Raw genomic sequence first — 22,157 nt, forward strand, 5'->3', positions numbered from 1 at the left:
AAAATACGTCAATTAATTAGTTTTAACGTGTATACACGTTTTATCAATGTATAATTGACATTATATAAATATAAAAACATCATTTCGCACCGTATTGTAATTGAATTGTGTTTCCGACATCCCTGCAAAACACGTTTGTGGCGTCAGCAGGCGTACCAACCCACATCTATTACAAACCGAAAAAGCGCCGATGAAAAGAGCCGCTAACTTCACGATGGTGTTTGCAGCAGGTTGCAGTCAGTCAGAGAGAAAGAAAACAAGGCTGACTTTTGTTGTTGCTGCTGCTGGAGCAGGAGCAGGAGCACTGAACTGAGTACTGTCTGTCGTCGCTCGGATGTCTGTTTCTTTCTGTTGTGCGGATAAAACATAAATGAATAATGCCGAAGAGGTGTAATTTTTAGTACGTACTTTTTAATGTGGGACAGAGATGTATTTTTTCATATTACGAAACTCTTAGTTTGTGACTAACATTTTAATAATGACCAGTCCACACTTTTTAGTGGGCATCGGAACTGCATTTGCTTTACTGAATGTTTGTTTTGTTTTGTGTAATGAAAGGAAGCCGATAATTGAAGGTAGGTTTACTATGCTACTAAAGTTACAGTTTAAATTGTTATTTTAACGTTTTCATATTCATCACAAGTTACTAACTTTTATTGCATTTAAAACTAGTTTTCATGGTGACACCTAGGTCCTTGGATATGTTTATCTAAACATGGATTTTTTTCTGGACTCTTGAGTTGTTAAAAAATCAACTCTGATCAATAAATTAGCTCTAGATCACGCTAAAGCATCTATGCATTGCTGCATCTAAGTTTATGCTGCAAAGAATGTGCTGCTTAGATTCAATTTTAGTAAGTTAGGCTAACTTAGGCCTATATCAAAATTTTTGCCCGCACAAGATCAATTTATACTTCCTCAGCTGAAATCATCAATCATACGTACTGTACAACCCAACTTATTTCAGTTTGGTACGATTTATTTATTTATTTACGGTATAACCATTTTACAATAATTTAAAATGCTTACCGATTTAATGCTCCTACAGTCTTGCGGAGAACAAGTGATCCAATGCCGGTATAAGTATAAAAGATAATTTTTAAACAATGTAATTATTGATTGTAGCCCAACTTAAGTTACAGTACCGGTACTGTACAGGTATTTATTCAGTGGGCTACTTTATATATTTTAGGCTAAGCCATAAGTTATAGGGAATTTTCACAAAGACTCACTCACACCACTAGTGCACCTGTTGCTTGAATTTGAGCAATTGCCAAGAATTAACTTACAGGCGTTATTTCGAAACGAACAACTGTCATAATTTCCGATGTCTTAGAAGATTCGACTCAAAAAGATAATGCCATCAATCACTCCACTCCAGTTATTGAAACTGATAACGAACTCGCTCTGAAAACGAACTCACTCTGAAAACGAAGGCTCGTGTGTATCATGTGTTTACTATGAACAGCTGTAATCAATAAGTTACAAATTATTCGTCTGTTTAAGTAAATAAAATCCGTTCTTCGTAAGAAATACATTGGGATTTTGATGGCCTGTGGGGCAAAGACTGAGGACTTTAATTACAGGAATTGGTGAAAGGGGGCGTTTATAAAAAAAATACTTAATTTTGACACATCGTTTGTAAAATGGTTGGAAATGAAATTTGTGAAATGATGTGTTTTTAGGGTCAAAAATGGGAAAACCTATTTTTACCCCATAAAACCCCCCGTTCCCATAGTCCGATCATCCTGGTTCGCGAACTCGTTCAAATAAATGTAGGTTTACACGTTTGTACCAAATTTCATCAAAATCGGATCATTTTTGCTCGAGTTATCGTGCTAACGGACACATATATATATTGGCCTACAGTAGCCTATATATATATATATATATATATAATATAATGAATTTGAACGGATGGTGTTTTTGGCCTCTAGGGACCTCAAAACAAAATAAATCGGTCCCGGGTCCAGGTCTTGCCATGAGTACTACGGTAATAGCTTATTCCCTATATGGGAAATTGTCTAAAAACCGGCTGAACGTACTCCAAAGTTTGTCAGGTAAATTACCCGGTTTTACATCAACAGGACTCTTTGTCTTGACATAGTTCTTTTTCTTAAAGCCAGGTCCTTCTCAAAACAGAGGTTTACCTACATCCTTGAGGATTTTGAAAGATCTACATAATAACACAATTTCAAGTTGATCGAAATATAGGGACTACTAGTACTAGGATGCCAGTACAATTGAAGTTTTGTAGCCCAAGGCATAAATATAGAGAAGTTTAAATGTTGAATGAATGATAAGATAGGGTAGCATTGTTATTGATAAATACACAAACAATGTTGGGTCCTGTATTCATCAAAACAAGATTTTAACTACCATTCTCAAGGTTGACCTGGAAGCCTACATTTGGAGAAGTTTTTAGGAAATTGAATAGTTTAGACCTTAAATATTTTATGCTTTTGATGATTAGCCTGTGGTTGATGTCAACATGTCGTAAAAATAATTTTACTGAATCAAGATCAACACATTTTTAAGATGAAGTTGGAAAATTTGTATTAGGCCTACGATCTGTAAAATAAATTAGGTGTTCTCTAGCTTTACACAACTTTCCGCTTAACTACAAGTTCTCCGGTAAATATTAAGGGGTTGTTAAAAAACAATTTCAAATATCTTGTGCTGAATTTATATTAGTAGACTAGAATACAATTCCAAACAACACACCACTCAAACTATGAACTTATTTGAGAACCAAACCGACCACAAATTACCAGTACATTGTATGTTTGGAATTATATATTTCATATCATTCCATTGACAGAGGTTTAAAAATCTAAACAGCAATTCTTTATGACCTGTTTATACCATCCATTTCATTTGTCATACATAAAGTAAATCTCTTCGTTGTAAAATCCCCAACACGTTCCCTACTGCAATAGTACGAAATTTTTCATTCACATGGACTAGCGACTACATTCGATGGCCAGTTTCTACCCATATAGACTGCAGTCGCATATATGCGACGGCTAGTCACATTAAAATAGACTGTGTGTACTGCAAACCAAGTTACAGCCAGTCTATGTGTAAGATTCAAATGTATACCTCGGTCTGTGGCAATGACTGCGGCGTCGCAGATATGCGACGCTCAGTAGGGAACGTTAATCCATATTTCGAACTAAGAATTATCACTACTTTTAACAATAAGGACTAACAAAAATAAAATAAAAAAAAAAACTGAAAAATCATTGTATTTTACCCACATTGAGCCATACCATATTTGAGCCCATGCTAACTTATAAGCTTGTAAGGAATAAAAACTCAAACGCGACATTAAATCATTAAAATCCATATTATTTGCCCCTGAGCTGATCTTGTAACATTAAATAAATGGCATCATAATTATTTTTAAATTTTATTTCTCTAGTGGCATATTAAATCATTTCCTAAATTATTGGTGTATGACCTAATTTATACTTTGTGTTACATTTTTATCAACTGGTTGATAGTACATTGACCATCCAGGAAAGTGTGTGGTGAGCAGACGACAGATAACTTCAAGGCTGTTCATTGCTGTGATTGAAAGACTGACCTGATAAGGTTATCTTGACATTTCGTCCAATATTTGTTCTCTTGAACCTCAGGTTCTTAGCTCTCTCACAAATGTTGTTAGGAAATCATTTAGAAACAGTTAAAAAAAATAACAAATTGTTTGTGATGGAAATATATAACTGTTTGTCATTTAGGTTTCACCTCTAATTGCTTTTATATTTTTCTTTCATTGTGGTACAGATAGAAATAGTAATTTTTGATAAGCTTTGGTATTTTATTTTTGTTAATTGGCTGTTAAGTCTGATTCTAATTGCCGAAATAATTTTACTATTCGGTATAAAGTGTTGGCACAGTTTGAATTAATAAATATATCCAAAAACATATTTTTTAAATGAGACAAAATATTATCTATCACCAAGTCACAACATTTTACTCTCAAAGGATAAAAATTTAGTTTAAAATTTGATCAAAAATACAAGTGCCCTACTACATTTTTAATACCTAAAGACTAAATCATGATAATTTGAAATAAAACTGCAGTTGTAATGGTGACGGGCTGGACTTCCCAACCACGAGTTGCTTCAATTACTAAAAATGTTTATTCCCTGCACAGGCTTTATTGTTCGTTAACATTAATTAGTGAGATTTATGTTGTGAAGAGTAGATACACACCATAGTTTATAAAATCATTATATCTTTTCTAAAATCTATTTTAAGTTAATATTTTTTAAAAATCTGGAATAACCCCTCATTAAATTTTTCACTGTTAGCATTTTATATTCTATGATTGTACTGTGTAACAAACACAAGTCAGTATCAGTGTGTTTGTGTGTTGGTATAGTCGTGGTATTAGTAACGTGGTATCATTTACACCCAATGAGCCCAGGTTTACACCACAAAAACTCGTCCTTCCACTTTCTGTGGCCGAGATCTTCCAAGTAAACAAGCTGATTAACTTTGTCTTGTCTTAGCTAAGATAATGATCGCTAATTTGGTCTTAGTTAAAGTTTTGTAAGGCCTTTTGCCTTACTCTATTACTCTAAGGATTATATTAACCTATCTGAAAGAGCAATTATTTCATTAGTATCACCTAGTATTGATTATCTGTATTATTTTAAATTTTTTTTATTTTATGTATTTTTATTATCTCCAGTAAACATTTTTTTTGTGCTTTGTTTTGCAAAATTAATATTTAAAAAAGTGAAGAAAGGAGTATATAGATAAAAACACATTATATTGCTGACCCTAGGAGGGGTCCCAGCGGGAAGTGGAATCACATTCAATTGACCAATTGTAGTCCACTTGGTTTTGGCTTGTAAATTACAGTCAGTTACAAAACACCCATCTGTCTTTGAACCCTTGGTGGAAAATGTAGCAAATTAAAAATTGTTGTGGTCTACTGGTGTCAATATTATTGTACTTATTATTTATTTATTTATTTTGAACTTGTTTTGCTAAGGTTTCAGTTTGTTACCTTTATTATTATTTTTTTAATGTCCCACCTTTATATCTTAGGACGCTAGTTTTAGCCTGGAACTGTTTTACACATTAGGCTACTTCAGACTAGTTCATAGAGGGTTGTAACGTTATATAGATAAAATCCATTGGTGACTGGCAGGATTTTAACCTGGGACCTCGGTCACCGAAGCCCCGTGCTATACTGCTAGACCAGCTCACTCCCAACCATTAGTATCTATACTTATTTAATACGCAAGCAGGTATTTTGTGACAATTACTCCTCCAAAACTACTGGACCGATTGACATGTTTTTGGTGTCATTGGAAAGAGCGTAACGTGAAGCTGTGCAGGAAACTTTCTTTTTAGGGAAATAATTATAGAGTGAGGCCCTGGGGCCCTTTAAAGTTTCGTATTTTTCCGTAAGATTAACATGGGAAACAAAAATTGTTATGAAACTCCAGCTGTTGTCAGAAACTAAAAGTGAGAAGAAGAACGTATGTTAATTGTAGACAGTCAACAAGTTTGCTAATTTAATAGCTTGCTACAAACATTTACTGAATTGGTTGAAATGGATTATTAACTAATGAGTTAGGCTATTTGTAGAAAACACTAAAAAAAACAAGATCAGCTTTTGGAAAATGATAAGATAATTACAAGAAATGTTGATTATATCGATCTGTTATGTAGATCTTAAGTATTTCCATTGAGTCGAATCTTTTAAAGTCACTATAAATTATGACTGTTGTTCGTTTTAAAATAATGCATGTAATACATAGCAATTGCTCGAATTCGAGCAACAGGGACGCTAGTTACAAATTAAAACAGATTCAGAGATTTTTAAAACAATTAGTCCAAGTAAAGGAATTGGATAATCATTAAAACCAATAATAAAAAAAACAAATAACAAATTAAAACAGATCCAGAGATTTTTAAAACAATTAGTCCAAGTAAAGGAATTGGATAATCATTAAAACCAATAATAAAAAAAAAACAAATAAATATAAAAGCAGCTGTGTTATTTCTTGGACAAAAATCTAAAAAACAATAGTTTTTAGTTGAACACACAAACAGCTACGTCAATGGTACGTCTGGTTCACATAAATGGAATGTCTACTAACTTTTCCTATTTGGTAAATTCATACAATATTTATGTTTTGAGAAAATCATTCTCATACAAAAAGTTATCCATAAATCCCAAAGCACCCATGAACTTTTGTGAGAACTAAAAGTCACACCCCCAATAAACCATGTAGTTCGTCATGATGAGAACCCTTGCGTAAAACTATCCATTATTTCATAAATTGCACTTTAACCCTCCCAGTGTTACTTGACGAAAATTCGACAAGCAGCACACTTTGTGTAGTGTTACTTGTCGATTTTTCGACACGCAGACATCGTTTACGGCGAAGGCTCTATGACTTACTGAATCGGATTGAACTGGATCGAGTTAGGTATCGTTCTTTCCGTAATATTCTAAGCTTTCTCCAGAGGTCTGTCTCTAAGCGCTATTGATTTTAGTTCCGAAAATATTGTAGCAGACAGCTGACGTGCGTGTATTTGTAAACAGCTAGGTTACCCCGGACCGATGACTGATGTGTTTTATTACGTTTATCATTGTTTTAGTGTTAAAAATCAAAAGTAGTGATATACGTGGTGCATTATAAGAAGATTTAAGTGGTTTTGAAGTGCTGGTTGATGATCCTGAAGAAGTAGGTAGTGATATTGATGTAAATTATCAGCCAGATTCCTAGCTATGGTTAGGCTATGCATTCTTAGCTAAACGCTATGTACTGAAATCAGTTTTTTGCCCATAACTTATTTATTTGCAAATCTACTTCCTTATATTATTATATATTTGTAATCCTCATAAAATTTAGAACAAAGTGGCTATTTTCAAATATTTATAGGCCTATAATTTATACAATTTCATTGAGCGCGAACTTATTTTTTTTTTGAAAATTTTCGAAATTATATTTTTTTTACCTAAAATTTTTTTTTTTTTTAAATGTTCCTTATGTTTTATATATAATATTGAAGCCCATGATTTTCCAAACAAAATGGTATATAGAACATTAGAATTAACATTGTTTTAAGCTTCTCAGATCCGTTTTAATAAAACCTTGCAAATGCGCCAAAAATAGGTGTGGACATTAAGGCCTAAACTATGGACACTTGGAGGGTTAAGGTTGTAATTCCTTTCCAAAGGGAACTTTCCATACATCTAATGTTAAAAATACCTCATCTGTTCTTTTGTTTGTTATTCTTTCAATTTATAACCTTATTAAAACCAGGTGTGATTACTTGTTTGTATTTCTGTATTCTGTTTTGTTTATTTCAGCTTAACCTAACCAATCAATAGTTTTATACTTATGAAGTCAAACGGGGTGAAGCCTGTGGGTATCAGCTAGTGTGTTTTAGCATCGTGTTTAGCATCGGAAGTGAGTGCTACGTCCCAGTTACAAAGTCCCTACGCTTCTGCAAGTGTAGGAAAGTGGCTCCATAGTAGCGCAAACCTGCTAGTTCCTTTAGACTAACCAGTCTGTGTAGAGAATCGATAAAAATCTATGCTACAATCACATCCAGGAAGGGTTAGGAAAATAAACCAATACCTAGTTATTTAGTTTTAAAATGTTATCATAACATGATCAACACCGTTCTGTACATGTAGTGTGTTATGAATAGTAGAATGGTTCATTTGATCGACACGTAACACTCTGACAGCACTATTGGATCACACAGACAGATTTTGAGGTTATAGTTTTGGGACTAGCCAATACTGGACATTGAATCTTTCTAAGACCTTAGCTCACTGTTATTAACTCAAACACTCGTTTTGTTTCAGAGGTGACTTGTGGGCCGGAGATGTTCCAGTGTGGGAGTGGCCAGTGTGTGCCGGAGAGGTGGCACTGTGACGGCATGCCTGACTGTCCTGACGGCACTGACGAGTCATCGGACTGTGGTGAGTACTGGCATTATATACTGTAAAATAATCGTCAGATACCGCAACTAAATGTGGTTCAACACAGCAGTGGCGGCAGAACCAGGGGGTCAGGGGGGTCAGTTGACCCCCCTGAAATTTTAGGAAGGGTCAGGGGGGTCAAGGGTCAGGGGTTCATATAAAAAATTTAAAGATATAAAGCATTCCGTACTGTATACGTTTATTTTTTCGGCCCAAAAAGAAAAGTATAAGTAGGCCTAATAACAGTTACTGAAGATAAGTACAAAGATAAACAATTAAGTTATTAATAATAATCTATTATTATTATGAAGGGGCTTAATACTCACAAAACCTTATAAAAGTAATAATTAATTTAATTGATGTTCATGATCGTATTGGAATTTTGGAGAGTTAACTAACAGGTAACACTTGAATTTCGCACTGAGTATTCGTCATAGTCAAAGTTGGAACTTAAGTATGTACCGTACGGTATTTTCGCCTAAAATATGATAATTATGGAGTAGTACGATATTTTACTCCTGGATAGTTGGCAACTCTTCATGCCGTATGCGCAGGGAGGTTGCGCGACACACCTAACCTAAAACGGGACCTTGTCGCTGTCAGTTCTATCGGTGTAAGTGATGTTTTTATGATGTCATGAGTGGTTTGTTCTTCAATTTTACAATTTATCTGCAGCAATGAAGAGACAGAAAATCACGAACTATTTTAATAAGAAAATTAAGGTTGACACATCGTTAAGTGAAAATGGCTGTGGTGAAAAACAGTGTGATACTGTGGTGCAAAGTAGCCCGAGTGTTAGTGTTAGTCCTAGAGCCAGTGACTCTGCTCCAGCTTCAACTTCAACACAATCTACGTTTGAAAGAGATGAAGATGAAGGTAATGAACCATTTCAACCCTTGACTATTAAATACCCAACGAAAGTTATAAGTGGAGTAAATCGATCGTTTAAACCAGAGTGGTATAAAAAATGGTCGTGGTTACACTGGAATTCTAAATCTGAATCAGTAAAATGCTTTGTTTGTATGAAAGCAAAGAAGCTTAACCTAAAGGTTATATCCAAAACGAAAGTAGACGAAACATTCATTATCAGTGGATTTTCAAATTGGAAAAAAGCTTCTGAGAAGTTTTCTTCTCATGAAAGCAGTGAATTCCATAAAGCGTCAGTTGCATCCATAATGTCCTTCAACCAAACTCCAATTACGGCACAGTTGTCTAATCAAATAAATAATCAGATGATAGCTGCACAAAAAGCCCTTATTAGCATTGTGTCTTCAATTAAGTATTTAGCCAGCCGTACCATGGCACTAAGAGGTCACGGAGACAATGAAGGAAACTTCTATGAACTTTTGCAGTTGAGAGCAAATGACATTCCCGAACTGAAAGAATGGCTTCAAAGAAAAAGAGCGTGGCTTACTCATGACAACCAGAATGAAATCCTGGAGCTCTTGGCCTTAGAGGTGATGCGGAAACTCAATAATAGCATAAAAGAAGATGAATATTTTTCCTTAATAGTAGATGGGACAACAGATGTGTCGACAAAAGAACAAGTCTCCTTATGTATAAGACATGTCAATGGCGACTTTGAGGTTTCTGAAGACTTTATTGGTTTATATGAGACATCTTCGACAACTGGGGAAACTCTGACCAAAATAATACAAGATGTACTGTTGAGGTTAGACCTGAACATAGACAACTGTCGTGGACAGTGTTATGATGGGGCTGGAAATATGAAGGGCCACATGAAAGGTACTCAGGTTCGAATAAGTAAAATAGAACCCCGTGCAACATACATACACTGCTTCAATCATGCGTTGAATTTAGCTGTTATCGATGCTACTGGGGCTGTACCAGAATTCGGAAATGTTCTACAAAATGTACATGAACTCGGCAAGTATTTCAATAAATCTGCTAAAAGGACAGATATCATGCTTCACCATAAATCAGATGACAATCTTGCCTTGACTAAAAATACTAAGCTAAAACCTCTATGTCCTACAAGATGGACAGTGAGACTGAAGTCTCTACAAGCTGTTAACTCACAATATGAGACTGTTCTAAGTGCTTTGGAAAGCATCAAAACTGAAGATCCTGATCCTACTGCCAATGGTTTACATTCATTTTTTGAGAAAACTCTCACACTGTTTCATTTAGAACTCGGTGTTTTGATTTTTGAAATAACAGACGAGCTTGCTAAAAAACTGCAAATAAGTGACATTAGTATAACCTATGCCTTAGCCCAAGTTGACAGAGTTAAACAACGTTTAACAAAGTTGAGAACCGATGAGAAGTTTAACGAACTATGGGAGAAAGTGAAGAAACGAGGGGCAGATATGGATTTACTCCCGGTCACTCTTCCACGTGTTCGAGCGCCTCCAAAACGACTAGAACAGAAAAGTGATGCTTCCCCACCAGGGACGTTCTCCGGTCCAGAGACTTATTTGAGGAAACAGTACTTCGACGTTTTGGACAACTTAAAGTCAGACATTGATTATAGATTTCAACATCCCGGAGTCAAAATATACAGAGACATTGAAACTGTTTTGATGAAAGCAGTAAACGGGAAGACAGAAAAAGTAAAAATTGAAGTGGACAATATATGTGACCATTTTAAAACTGACGTGGATAAGAAAAAGCTTACAAGCCAATTAAACAGTCTACAAGATTTACCAAAAAAGAAGGAAGTTAAAAGTGTACGTGATTTAGTTGTGACTTTAAATAGTGAGCCTCAAGAAAACAAACGATTTTTGTCTGAAGTAGTAAAGGTTGTCAAGTTACTGCTTGTCTTACCAGCGTCTGCAGCAACTGCAGAAAGAACCTTTTCTTGTCTTCGTCGCTTGAAAACGTGGCTGCGTTCTACGATGACGCAGAAGAGATTGAACCATCTTGCCATCTTATCCGTCCATAGGGACATTGCTAAATCTATTGATGATAAGCACATTGCAAGAATGTTTGTCAATAGAGTTGAAAGTCGCTGTGCAGTTTTCGGGAATTTCAAAGACTGGAGTTCAAGTTAGGGCCTACTGAAGTTTCATCAGCAGAAGTTTAAAAATCTAGTAAACTTGTAGTAGGCTAATATCTTGAGATTCTCGTGTGGGATTTTACATATTTTAGCAATAATTCATCAAAAAGGTTTTGTATTTCTTAGTAATTTTATGTTGTGCCAATACAATGTTTGTAATGTTTTTTGTGTAAACCATTATTTATCCCCAGTGGACACACTTACTTGGTTATACCCTACCGTCTTACTTTTGTGATTAACTATAATCAAGCAGCCAATTTTAATTTAACTTATTATTAATTCAGTTTTGAGGGGGAGGGGCAGAGCCTGCCGAAATTACGCGAACACATAAATCCCTAGGGCCTAGAGCTTGTTTACTCTTCTCTGTCGTCTGCAGCAACTCATTGCTGGCAGCTTTAGTAAAATCTGGGCACCAGTACTTCATTTTATGTTTGTTTGAGATGTATGTGTATTATTTATTATAATGTTTTTACAATGAACAGAGTAGCGTCTTTGTTAAATTGTAAATTTTCTTTGTTACTGCTTGAAGAAAAATGTTCTTCAGGTAGCCTAAAAACACGTTTTAAGGCTTTTATTTTTCAAAATTTTCCCCAGACCCCCTGGATGTGGACCTCCACCATAGGTTTCTGACCCCCTAACAAAAATTTGCTTCCGCCGCCCCTGCAACACAGAGAAGTAAGGTAGAAATGAAGCACACTTTTGGGACAACTGTGCGCTCCCAGCTCAAATATACAGTCAGAAATATACAGCTCGTCACATCTAAGCTGGCACTTGGCCTAGCGCGGGCAGTGTAGGCAGGAGGAGGGTGGAGGTAGGGAAAAGACCGTACTGAAAACTTTTCCGCTGCCTCACGGGGTTGACTCCCCTTGTATTATGTACTTTACGGGACATAATGTTTTTGAACTAGCTATTAGTAACGATCAGCCAAGTGCCAGCTTAGATGTCACGAGCTGTATTTGTGGCGAACAAGGAAGAGTCTGAGAGACAGGTAATGTGCGGAAATTCCTGTCACACAGGGTCTTCCTCCATCATGAGCGTTGTAGTACAGTACATGAGGGTGAAGGGGTGGGTTGGACTTTGCCCTATACACCACTTAAGTGTACCATTCAGTGTTTCCACTGTATCCTACTTCTCTATGGGTAAAATAAGGTGAACATTGATAAAATGAATACGTTTTTGCAGAAGAAACTAATGCAGTGAGACCGTAGTTTTCATTCTGTAGATTTTATAACATTAACTTCGGATACTGCGAAAACGTGTTCAACTCATGAGCAACCTTGGAGAAAGGGGAAGCAGTGATTCCGCAGTGACATTGTTGTCAAAGAGTGTAGTTGTTTTATCGTCTGTAGAACGCGCACATTAAAACATTGTATTTTGGTATTGGAAGTACTGTAGGGTTTGGAAAATGAGGTCAGCATTAGTAAAAAGGTGTATGTTTATGTAGAATGGTCTAATGCAGTGATTCCAAGGTCACATTAGCTATGTCCACACTCGTGCGCTTTCAATTTCAACGTGCCTTTCAACTTTCAATTCAACATGCATCAACGCATGCGTTATTGCATGCGCTAGGAGGCATGCCTTTCAGCTGTCCACACTCATGCCTCACTTTTTAGATGCCTTTTCCAAGATTGATGATGGATGAAGAGGACGCTATCCTGCTAGGAGGAATTAGTGTGGCATATTTAATCTTCTATAAATTCTAAGTGATAATTATATAATACATAATTATTATATATCTTTATTAATTTAGGCCTATATATTTAATTAATATATTTAATAAATATATTTAATTATTATATAATATATAACGATAATTAATAATAAATTCGAGCGATAATCTTATATGAATTCTAAGGTTTCGTCGTTATTCATGTTGCTCCAAACTACCACCAAACAGACGACTTGTCAAAAATGTAAAGCAGAAAAGTCAAAAATGTTGCAAGTTGAAACGCACAGAAATCCAAGGCTGGTGGATCGTCTTGCGCTACGCTGTTCGCTATGAAATGGAGCTCCTTCCGACTCAATACGGGCATGCCTGGACGCATGCGTTACTTGCGTCAAGGCATGCGCTTGGCGCACACAAAAGCGCACGAGTGTGGACATAGCTATTGTCGTTAGAAACACTCACGTTGGGACATTGAGTTTCGATTTTATAAGTAGACTTCTCATTCTGTGATATCCAAAACCCAATGTGTTTCTTAACTGGTTATATTTATTATGACGTTGGGTAATGTTTTTCTCTTATTTTAAGTCTTACAATGTCTGCCTTAACCTTTTGTTGTAAATCTAATACACTACAATAAGTCTTTTTTTTGTAAAGATTGTTTTTAGTAGGTGAAATAACAAGGTTAAAAGTAAACAAAAATACACTCTACTTGTAGCCCTACAGTAAGAAAATGTAATTTTTAACCTGTCTTCATCTGACCCTTTAAGATGACAAACCTATAAGGCAGTTTGCGAAGGTAAGTCGAGAGCAAGGCATAACAAACTATGTGGAAAACAGAGTTAAACCCGTTATTAAGTTGCAGAGTGCAATCGGGTCTTAAAGACTCAATGCCTTTGAGTTTCAGAAACATAACATTTGACTTCAGCCAGTTTCATAAAATTGACTGTGGCAAGAAATCTTTTCACCATTTGTAACTTAAATTGCACTTATATAAGTTATATCAGGTGTGTATTCTCCAACCTAAAGCAGGGGTGGGTAAGGGGACGTGGGTTTGTGTCAAAAACCTAAACTAGGTTCATACCATACCCAAACCACTCCCTATTTAGCTAGGCCTACTTATTTTTTATACTATTTTTATAATTTATTAACATTAACGTGGATGCGTTAAATTTATATTAGCTTAAATATTTAGATAAGCCTACTACACAAGGTTTATTGATCATTAAGTCTTATCAACACTGGCACTGAGTAGATTATTTGTATGCCAGAAGGGTCACACAGGCTAATCATACAGTCAATACTACTGAATGTTTAATGCTCTTCGCATGTCAAGTCACTGACGCCCAGGATGCAGTGCTGCTGTCAGTCAAAACATGACATAACTTTAGTTTGATTGTTTGAAAATTGGCCTAAAAGTATAAATAAATAGTGAAAATTGATTGTTTTGACCTAATATATATTAATACCGTACTGCACCTGGTCTTTTGAGCACGATTTGAAGATTCAAATGAAATGTTTTACGAATAAATAGTTCTAATTGTGATGTGGTTTCAGATTTAGAGTATTTACATAGGAGTTGTAATAATTTTATCGTGGTCTTGTTGTCTGCCCTGGTCCTTAACATGCTTGGTGCCTTACATGTTGTTATATGTTACAATGTTTTTTTATTGTATAATACTGTAGCTAATACTTAAAACACATGGAGAAGAGCACCAAAAAAAATAAATTGTATCAATTCAGTATTGAAAAGAGCAAGTTGAGTTGTTTAATACATATTTGTGTGAGAGGGCATCCTCTTTAAAAATTAAATACAGAAATAGGCTGTGTGTGGAAAATGCCCAAGTAGTTGTCAACACTCAATCCAGATAAAGTCTCTTATAAATAGTAGGCCTAAACTTCAGTTCTAAGTCATTTAAACGTTTCCAAACAATAATGTTTCGGACTGAATAAGGTCGTCCTCGCGGTTTCCATCTATTGTGTGTTTCTCAATACGCATTGATTATATTAATAAATTTATAATAATAAATAATTATACCCTAATCATATTATTTTATAAGTTAGTCGAGATAAAAAATTCTAATGTGGTAGTGGGTAACCAGACCAAAAAGTTCGGGAACCGCTGGTATAATCTATAAGATTGTACTGAGCCTCAATATAGGTACAATTTTTATTTACAGAAAAAAAGCAATTTCAATATGGTTTGATATTTGAATGGTTAACATTGAAAAAAATACAGGATCAAAAATATAAGAACAACATTAAAAAAATTAAAAGTCTGTTTCCAATTAAAAATTAAAGTTTATCAAAACCCAACTCTATTCAAATATTTAAATTTAGATTAAATATGCCATAGGCCCTACTGTCATTAATAACGTAGAATTCTTAAATGGCACATGTTGGGTATTTTCCTATTTTTATCTTCAAAGATAATGTAGAAAATATGGCTTCTTTCAACTTTCAATAGAAACTGACTCCAACCAAAGGCGCTCTTATTTTCTAGAGCTGTAAGTTTAGTTTGGTCGACTGGTTACGGTAAATATTTACTCAATTTACTCTGCAGTCAAGTTATATTTAAAACCCTCAACTCAACAAGATTGGTGTTTCTAATATTGGACCTCTTGAACAATACTCATGATAAGTAATGTGTTTATGGGTTTTGAAATAATTCATTAATTTGCACTGGACCGATTAAGTTTTGAAATATAAATTTTGAAGTATTAATAGTAAAAAAATATACAATTTTCAAATGAACCCAAAAAAATTACCCCAAAAATGGGTTTGGTGTTAGTTCAATATATTTTTGTCAATTTTTTTCTCTTATTCAAGTTAATTTTACTGTAACAAAAGAAGGAACTGAGTTTAAAATCAATGGAGCCTAAATGATTTGTTTCAAAATTCTTCACTTCCGGAGATTAGTATGGTGAGTGGCTAAAAATTCCTCTAAATATACTTGAATAAATTACTTGTTTCATTTTAATTTAGAACTAGAGGTCGTCAAGTGGTCGAAAACTTGACCACATATTTTATGTAATGTACATACTTCTCTATTTTCACCCCACGCTGTAAATAAGACATGTGTTTGGAATTTCTTTCATTTGTTTTCATTTTCTGTTTATATTTCGTTGTTATTTTTGTCCCCAGCATGACAACCCATATGGCCTATGTTAATTATTTTTAAATTTTAAATTAATTTTTTGTGGTTATTTTTGAGCCTATCTTAATTTATAAAGAGATTCTGCACATCTACAGGAATATATCTTTCTAACGGTATGCGTAGATTTTCCCTGTAAAACAACTGTAACACAAGCTGAGAAAAAAGGTTTTAGAGAAACATGCTTGCCTATTAATATATGATAAAAAATAATAACAATCAGTGTATAAATATGAAAGTTATTTGATGAAAAATTAAATATATGACAGCCATCAAAAATACTTATAAACAGTAGAGGGGTTTATGAGACAGCATTTTTATTACTTTAAAAGAAAAGGTTTGTTATTTAAAACCTAAACCGTTTCGTAATCATCTATCTGGACTGTTGAACATATATATCTAACATTTACATAAGATACTTAAAGCTATCACTTTATGTTAACATTTATAGTAGGGAATCTTCGAGCTTAAATGCATCCAGTTATACTTCGACAATGTCTGAAGCATTCAATAGGAAGTTAATTGTAATAATTTAACTAAAGTTTTCTGATTTTAAACAACACAAACCTAAATTTAAACTCTGTGGACTATTATGACTGTGTGATACCGTTAACTTAAGAAAAACAGTATAAGTTTGATTCTCATAAATTATATGTAATTTGAAGAATTTATTACAATGCCATCATGATTATAATCCATGATCGCAGCCCTACCTTAAGATCATAACTGCAACATTAACGCCTAAAGCCTAGGGGTAAAATTAATCAAAATCTCTCAAGTACATTCCGTCATGTTGATTTTACCTTGGATTATAGTCACATTAAATTGAATTAGAAAAAGCAACCTTACCTGTAAACGAGTATGTGATTTCATACCATTAATTTTCTTCACTCATCATACACTTGCGTCTTATAATGTCAATACGTTGCATTGTATTAAAAAAACTGCCCTTCAAATTTTCTCTGAGCCAAATAGGGTTTGGTAATACTGTAGTAGAATATGTTTGGGTTAACACTACTCTAATGTAAATTAGTTATCACACCAGTGGGAGCAGGCTGGTCTACTGGTAGAACGTTGGACTTCAGTCCCTGAGGTCGAAGGTTCAAATCCTGTCAATCGCCAATAGCTTTTGACCTCATCTGACCTCGCCTGAAGTAATGTGTAAAGGGGTTTCGGCTGGAGGCTAGTGTCCGAGAATGTGAAGGTAGGGACTCAGATCAGTAACGAGTGGAATTTTTCAAATGTGTATGTTGTGTTGCAGTGCCCCAGATGTGCAGGCCAGGTCAGTTCCAGTGTGCCGGGAGCCAGAAGTGCATCCCGATGGGTTGGATCTGTGACGGAGAACCTGACTGTGGCGCCTCCGTGGAGCAAGTGGACAACTCTGATGAGGACCCTCATAGATGTGAGTACTGTTGTCACTACTTTAATACAATTTTGAAGAACTAATCACAATAACATACTATAGTTCGGCCGCTTAGAAAGCGACCTCCTCCAGCATTGGTTTAGCATTAGCGCGCAGGTCGTTTTCTAAGCGGCCGAACTATACAATGTCAACTGCAATAATATATGTTCACCGGTATTAAGGCCACACTAAAAAAAACAGGCCATAATGCTCGTCAAGCATGACGTCACGATAGAAGACGGCAATTACGTAATGTTTGCCGTTTGTGATCAGCTGCTTGTTTTAATCTTTCCATGGAAAATAAATAAATAAATACCTATGTCATTGCCGTCTTCTATCGTGACGTCATGCTTGACAAGCATTACAGCCTGTTTTTTTAGTGTGGCCTTGCCGGTATGTTAGTTGTTTTTGAGATGAATCAATTGTCAGGTGATTTGAAACAGTTGTAGAGCAAAGTAAAATTAACTGTAGTAGACAAAAAGCAGGGTGTTCACTTACAAACTGTCACATTAAACGCAACATAAGTTTTACAATTGTTTGCTTGCTTTTATAACATTATATCAGCTTAAGTAAGTCTCTTATTGACATTGTGTGTTCGGTCAGGTCAGCGAGGCAGCCTGTGTCTCTACAACACTGCTAGGTGTAAGGAAGGCGAGTGTCTGGCGATAGACAAGTTTTGCGACGGACATCCGGACTGCCACGACGGGAGTGACGAGGGACCTCAGTGTAGTGAGTATCTACAGTAGAAAGTACTCTTGAGAATCTTGAGTGTAAATTACTCTCTAGAATCTTAGAATCTTGAGTGTCAAGTAGGCCTACTACTTCTGAGAATCTTGAGTGTAAAGTAAGCCTACTCATGAGAACCTTGAGTAATGTACTTGTATGTTTGAAATAGATTTTTATTTTAAGATAAATTAACACCAGTACATCGTAATAAATAATTTTTATGGCACACATTTTTCTGTAACTTGCTTAAGAAGCCATCATATGTGAGAGCAAAGGTACCAATGAAAGTTCTTACTAACCAGCTAAGGCTGAAACTGCTATAAAACGTACATACAGTACATCTGTTGGCTAACATTATCCACACATCTGTTTTATTGGTTCAAAATAAAACTAACAAAGACTGTTAGATGTTCATCATAAAAAAAAATAATCTACACATATTATACTTCAGTTCAAATATCATATCAGACTGATTAAAAAATAAATAACGTCCCTAGACCCTACGTTGATGGAACGCACTTGTCTTACTAATTTTTAGTTTTTGTAAGCTATTAATTTACCAAGCAAATTGCAAGGATGTACAAGTTAATGTCGTTGACATTGCTTATTGCTGTAGGTTTTTGGAATTCCTGATACATTTTTCTTAGTTTTTAACTTTTTACAGCTTTCTCCAGGAGTTTTGAACTCCCTGTATAGTGAACGGATCTCTATCCAGGACTAAGCTGAACAGGTTGTTTCATGTTAACGATTGCTTTTCTGGGAGATCATTCGGAATTGCACAATTCGCTTGAAGCTTACAGCACACTATTCATGCTTTAGATTTCAGGTTTTCAAATGGGTTTTTCGATCCTCATTTAAAATTACATTGCATCTATTTTATATCTTCAACTTATTAGTTACCCTTTTCAACAATATAGGGTGTATGAATAAACTTAACTTAAGGCAACACTCGACATTAAGGTCCAAAAAGCATCATATCCATTTTGTTGTGTTGGGAAAAACATATTTTTGTCCATTACAATAGATAAATTATATATATTTATAAACTTTTAGAAATTCTTTCTTATACTGTTTATTATTATATTAACCGTATTCGATCCTATTCTTAATTCTGTAAGATGTTAGGCTAATCCAAATGAAACAGTTTTTACAATTTTCACTGGTATTTTGAAGATTAGTTTGTCGATTTAGTTTGGAAAGTACGATATTTTATTCTCATGACGCTCTTTATAGTTATTGTAAGTAATCATGCAATAAAAGAAAGATTTTTACAGAAATAGGCTTTGCAACTGAATTTTTACTCAATGTTTCTGGTTATCTAACTCATCTGGATCGGCCTGAATCCATTTACTGTTTTATCAATGCAACTCTACTGTACACCTTAATCCATTCATATTGTGCTTAAACTGTTCACAATGTTGTTTAGAGTGGTTTCACTTGGGTTTTATTCGATTGATTACTTTACTTTTATGCAACATAAAATGCTTGTATATTATTGCAGAGCTAGAGTCCAAGAGTTATTGATACGTGGTAAAAATGTCACACAGCGTAATACTCATATTTTGGGTTACTTTTGGATTTCTTCCAAAAAGCGTAGGTAAAGAGTGTCTGAAAAAGTGTATTTGGACGGAATATGAATTTTATGATGTGTGAGCTTTTCAGTATGTTTTTACAACTGGTCTCTGTTCTCTAATTTTTCAAGTTAACAAAGTCTTAAGGCTGGCACCACACTATCCTGTTTCTCTGGTGGGTTTTAATTGGCACGGTCACATTGCTGCGGTTGCGGTGTGTCAACGGGATCCACCGCATGCTGCTGCGGCGCAGTGAGACGACCGGACGACGGGGAAACACATGCAGTTAAATGAGAGCAGCCACACTATGGCATGGGTTGTGCCACACGTTTGTCCCTACTGTTGTCCCTTTCAACAGTGCATAGCATGTGATGCTCACCATTTTCACTCGAAGTATATTGCGGTAGAGGAGCAAGGTGTGACAGGGTAATGTCAATGCGACAAAAACGCATCCCGCTCAACCGCATCGTGCTAAACAGGATAGTGTGGCTCTAGCCTTATTGAAACAAGCCTTCAATCAGCTATATTGCTATATATCCTTTGATAAGGAAAAGATCTTAGTTTGTGATAAAAGTTTAATTCAACATTATACAGTTAACCTTATTTTAAGTGCACTCCGCTGAACCAAAACCAGGGTTAATCCAAATTATAATAAAAATTCAAATCAGTTACAAAAATTAGCGAGGCTTTGAGAATTGTCTGTTGTGGCGCGAATTGTTGAAAATCGCTTTGAAGATTGCGCTCAGAAAACAATTGTCGATTATCTTAAGAAATAGATTTTATCCGTCGTAAATTTTTATATGATGGTAATTCTTTAAGACGACTGTTGTAGACCTCTTTGAACTGATATCACCTTAAAATCTATATTGTTGATGAAAAAAAAGAAAGGAAAAACAATATCTGAAAATACCTTAGATTGTTCATTTAGGCTGATTGGGATTTTAATATATACGAGAGATTTTGATATGCTGTGTTCAAGTATGTGAGTGTTGATACAACGTTTATGTGTGTTCCAGACAGACAAGGGTGTTCCACCCTGAAGTGTTCCCATGGATGTAAAATCACCCCTAGTGGTCCACTGTGTTTCTGCCCCACAGGACAACAACCCAACAAAACAAAATGTGTTGGTAGGTCTCATCTTTCTCTCATGAATAAGTAAAATGTTTTAGATGTATTCTACGTGATATTTTTTGTTACTTTTAACTACCGTATGCAATTTTTTAAATATTCCTTCACTTCTTACTATTCTTTTTAATTGTCTTAAAAAATCTAATTCCTGTTGCTTGAAGGTTGTTTCTACGCTCTGATTAATGAAGTAATTAGCTAATGCAATCTACTTGTGAGTTAATTTTCAAATTTTTCTTTCACAGTGTATCTCCTCCTACATTACTGTAAATTCATGTTAAAGTTTCAATTCCATTAAAGTGATTTTTAGACCAATATCTAAGGTTGTTTCAATTTGAATTCTATTGTTTTATCATGCGATCTTGTTCATTTACCTGTATGTTTGACTGTCCCAGATCTGAATGAATGTGAGATAGACGGCTCATGCGACCAGCTTTGCACCAACACAGAAGGATCTTTCAGCTGCGCTTGTGTAGCAGGGTACACTAGATCCAACCGAACTCACTGCAAAGCTATTAATTGTAAGTATTATATTTTGTGTAAAAATTATATTAATATTTGGAACGTACATTGCCAGACTTATTATTAACAAAAGGCATTCACATTCAAGCCACAGACATTAATTTGTTGATAGTTTTTAGACATTCTCATTTAAAACATATGAACAAAAAGGACTATCCTTTTCAGGAAATCTAACTTAATAAAAAAGGGTTTCTATATTTTGTTTTATTAATCAAGAGCTGATTAAAAAATGTTATACATCACTCAAAACATTTCAAAGACTAGATGTTCCTAATTGCCTGAAATATGGAATGGAGGAGGTCTTAGAAGGAGCATGTGACAATCTTATCCCTCTTAGTCAGTCATAGGTATGCAAAGTCATCAAGTGGTTCAAAGGTGACTAAGTTAACTCTAGAGGCAAATTTATCTCTAAAAGAAAGTCAAAGTTAACTCCATAATTTATTAAGTTTAACTGTTGACTATAGACAGAATAATACACTTCCCATGTAATGTAAAATTTTGAAGCAAAAAAAAATAAATGAAGATTAGGACCATCTCATCAGATACTAGTGTATTGGATTAAATGTTAATTATAATCAACACAGTATCATAGCATACATCTTATTGAAAACTTATCACTATAAATATAACTAGTCATTCTATTGTCCGTTAAAGTTGTTGCAGTTTGTTTTAACTGTTATGTTCAATCATTGTAACATTTCACAATATTCAACCCTTATCTCTTATCAGACCCTACGGACGAAGAGGCTAGCTTAGTGTTCAGCAGTACGATGGACATCCGCAGAATATACCTCAACGGCTCAGCATGGCCGGGACACAGCAGTATCAGTCAGCTGCAGACGTTAGCGTTGGAGTTCAACCATCGCAACCGCACACTTTGCTACATCCGCAACAACGGCACGTCCGCGTTGCTCAGTTGTGCCGACATTGACGACCTTTCCATCACTTGGGACCTGCCGCCACCCACCATGTTCCCTCTCTACGGTGAGTGTAGGTTGTAGTTAGTATT

The 22,157-nt window shown here is 35.1% G+C and overlaps 1 protein-coding gene across 1 annotated transcript in view; it reads left to right on the forward strand.

Moving 5' to 3' along the window:
• Window positions 1-471: 471 nt before the first annotated feature.
• LOC128993960 (low-density lipoprotein receptor-related protein 1-like) overlaps window positions 472-22,157 on the forward strand; it is an 88,377-nt gene continuing 66,691 nt past the window's right edge. Inside the window, exons 1-7 of the mRNA XM_054418106.1 lie at window positions 472-575; window positions 7,850-7,966; window positions 17,064-17,204; window positions 17,808-17,933; window positions 20,518-20,628; window positions 21,022-21,147; window positions 21,878-22,132. Coding sequence (XP_054274081.1) covers window positions 479-575; window positions 7,850-7,966; window positions 17,064-17,204; window positions 17,808-17,933; window positions 20,518-20,628; window positions 21,022-21,147; window positions 21,878-22,132 — 973 coding nt within the window. The 5' untranslated portion in view covers window positions 472-478. The remainder of the gene's footprint in view (window positions 576-7,849; window positions 7,967-17,063; window positions 17,205-17,807; window positions 17,934-20,517; window positions 20,629-21,021; window positions 21,148-21,877; window positions 22,133-22,157) is intronic.

The sequence above is a fragment of the Macrosteles quadrilineatus genome, unplaced genomic scaffold, assembly GCF_028750875.1.
Source record: "Macrosteles quadrilineatus isolate MER2022 unplaced genomic scaffold, UCM_ALF_1.0 Scaffold_5__1_contigs__length_97177068, whole genome shotgun sequence".
Taxonomy (NCBI): Eukaryota; Metazoa; Arthropoda; class Insecta; order Hemiptera; family Cicadellidae; genus Macrosteles; species Macrosteles quadrilineatus.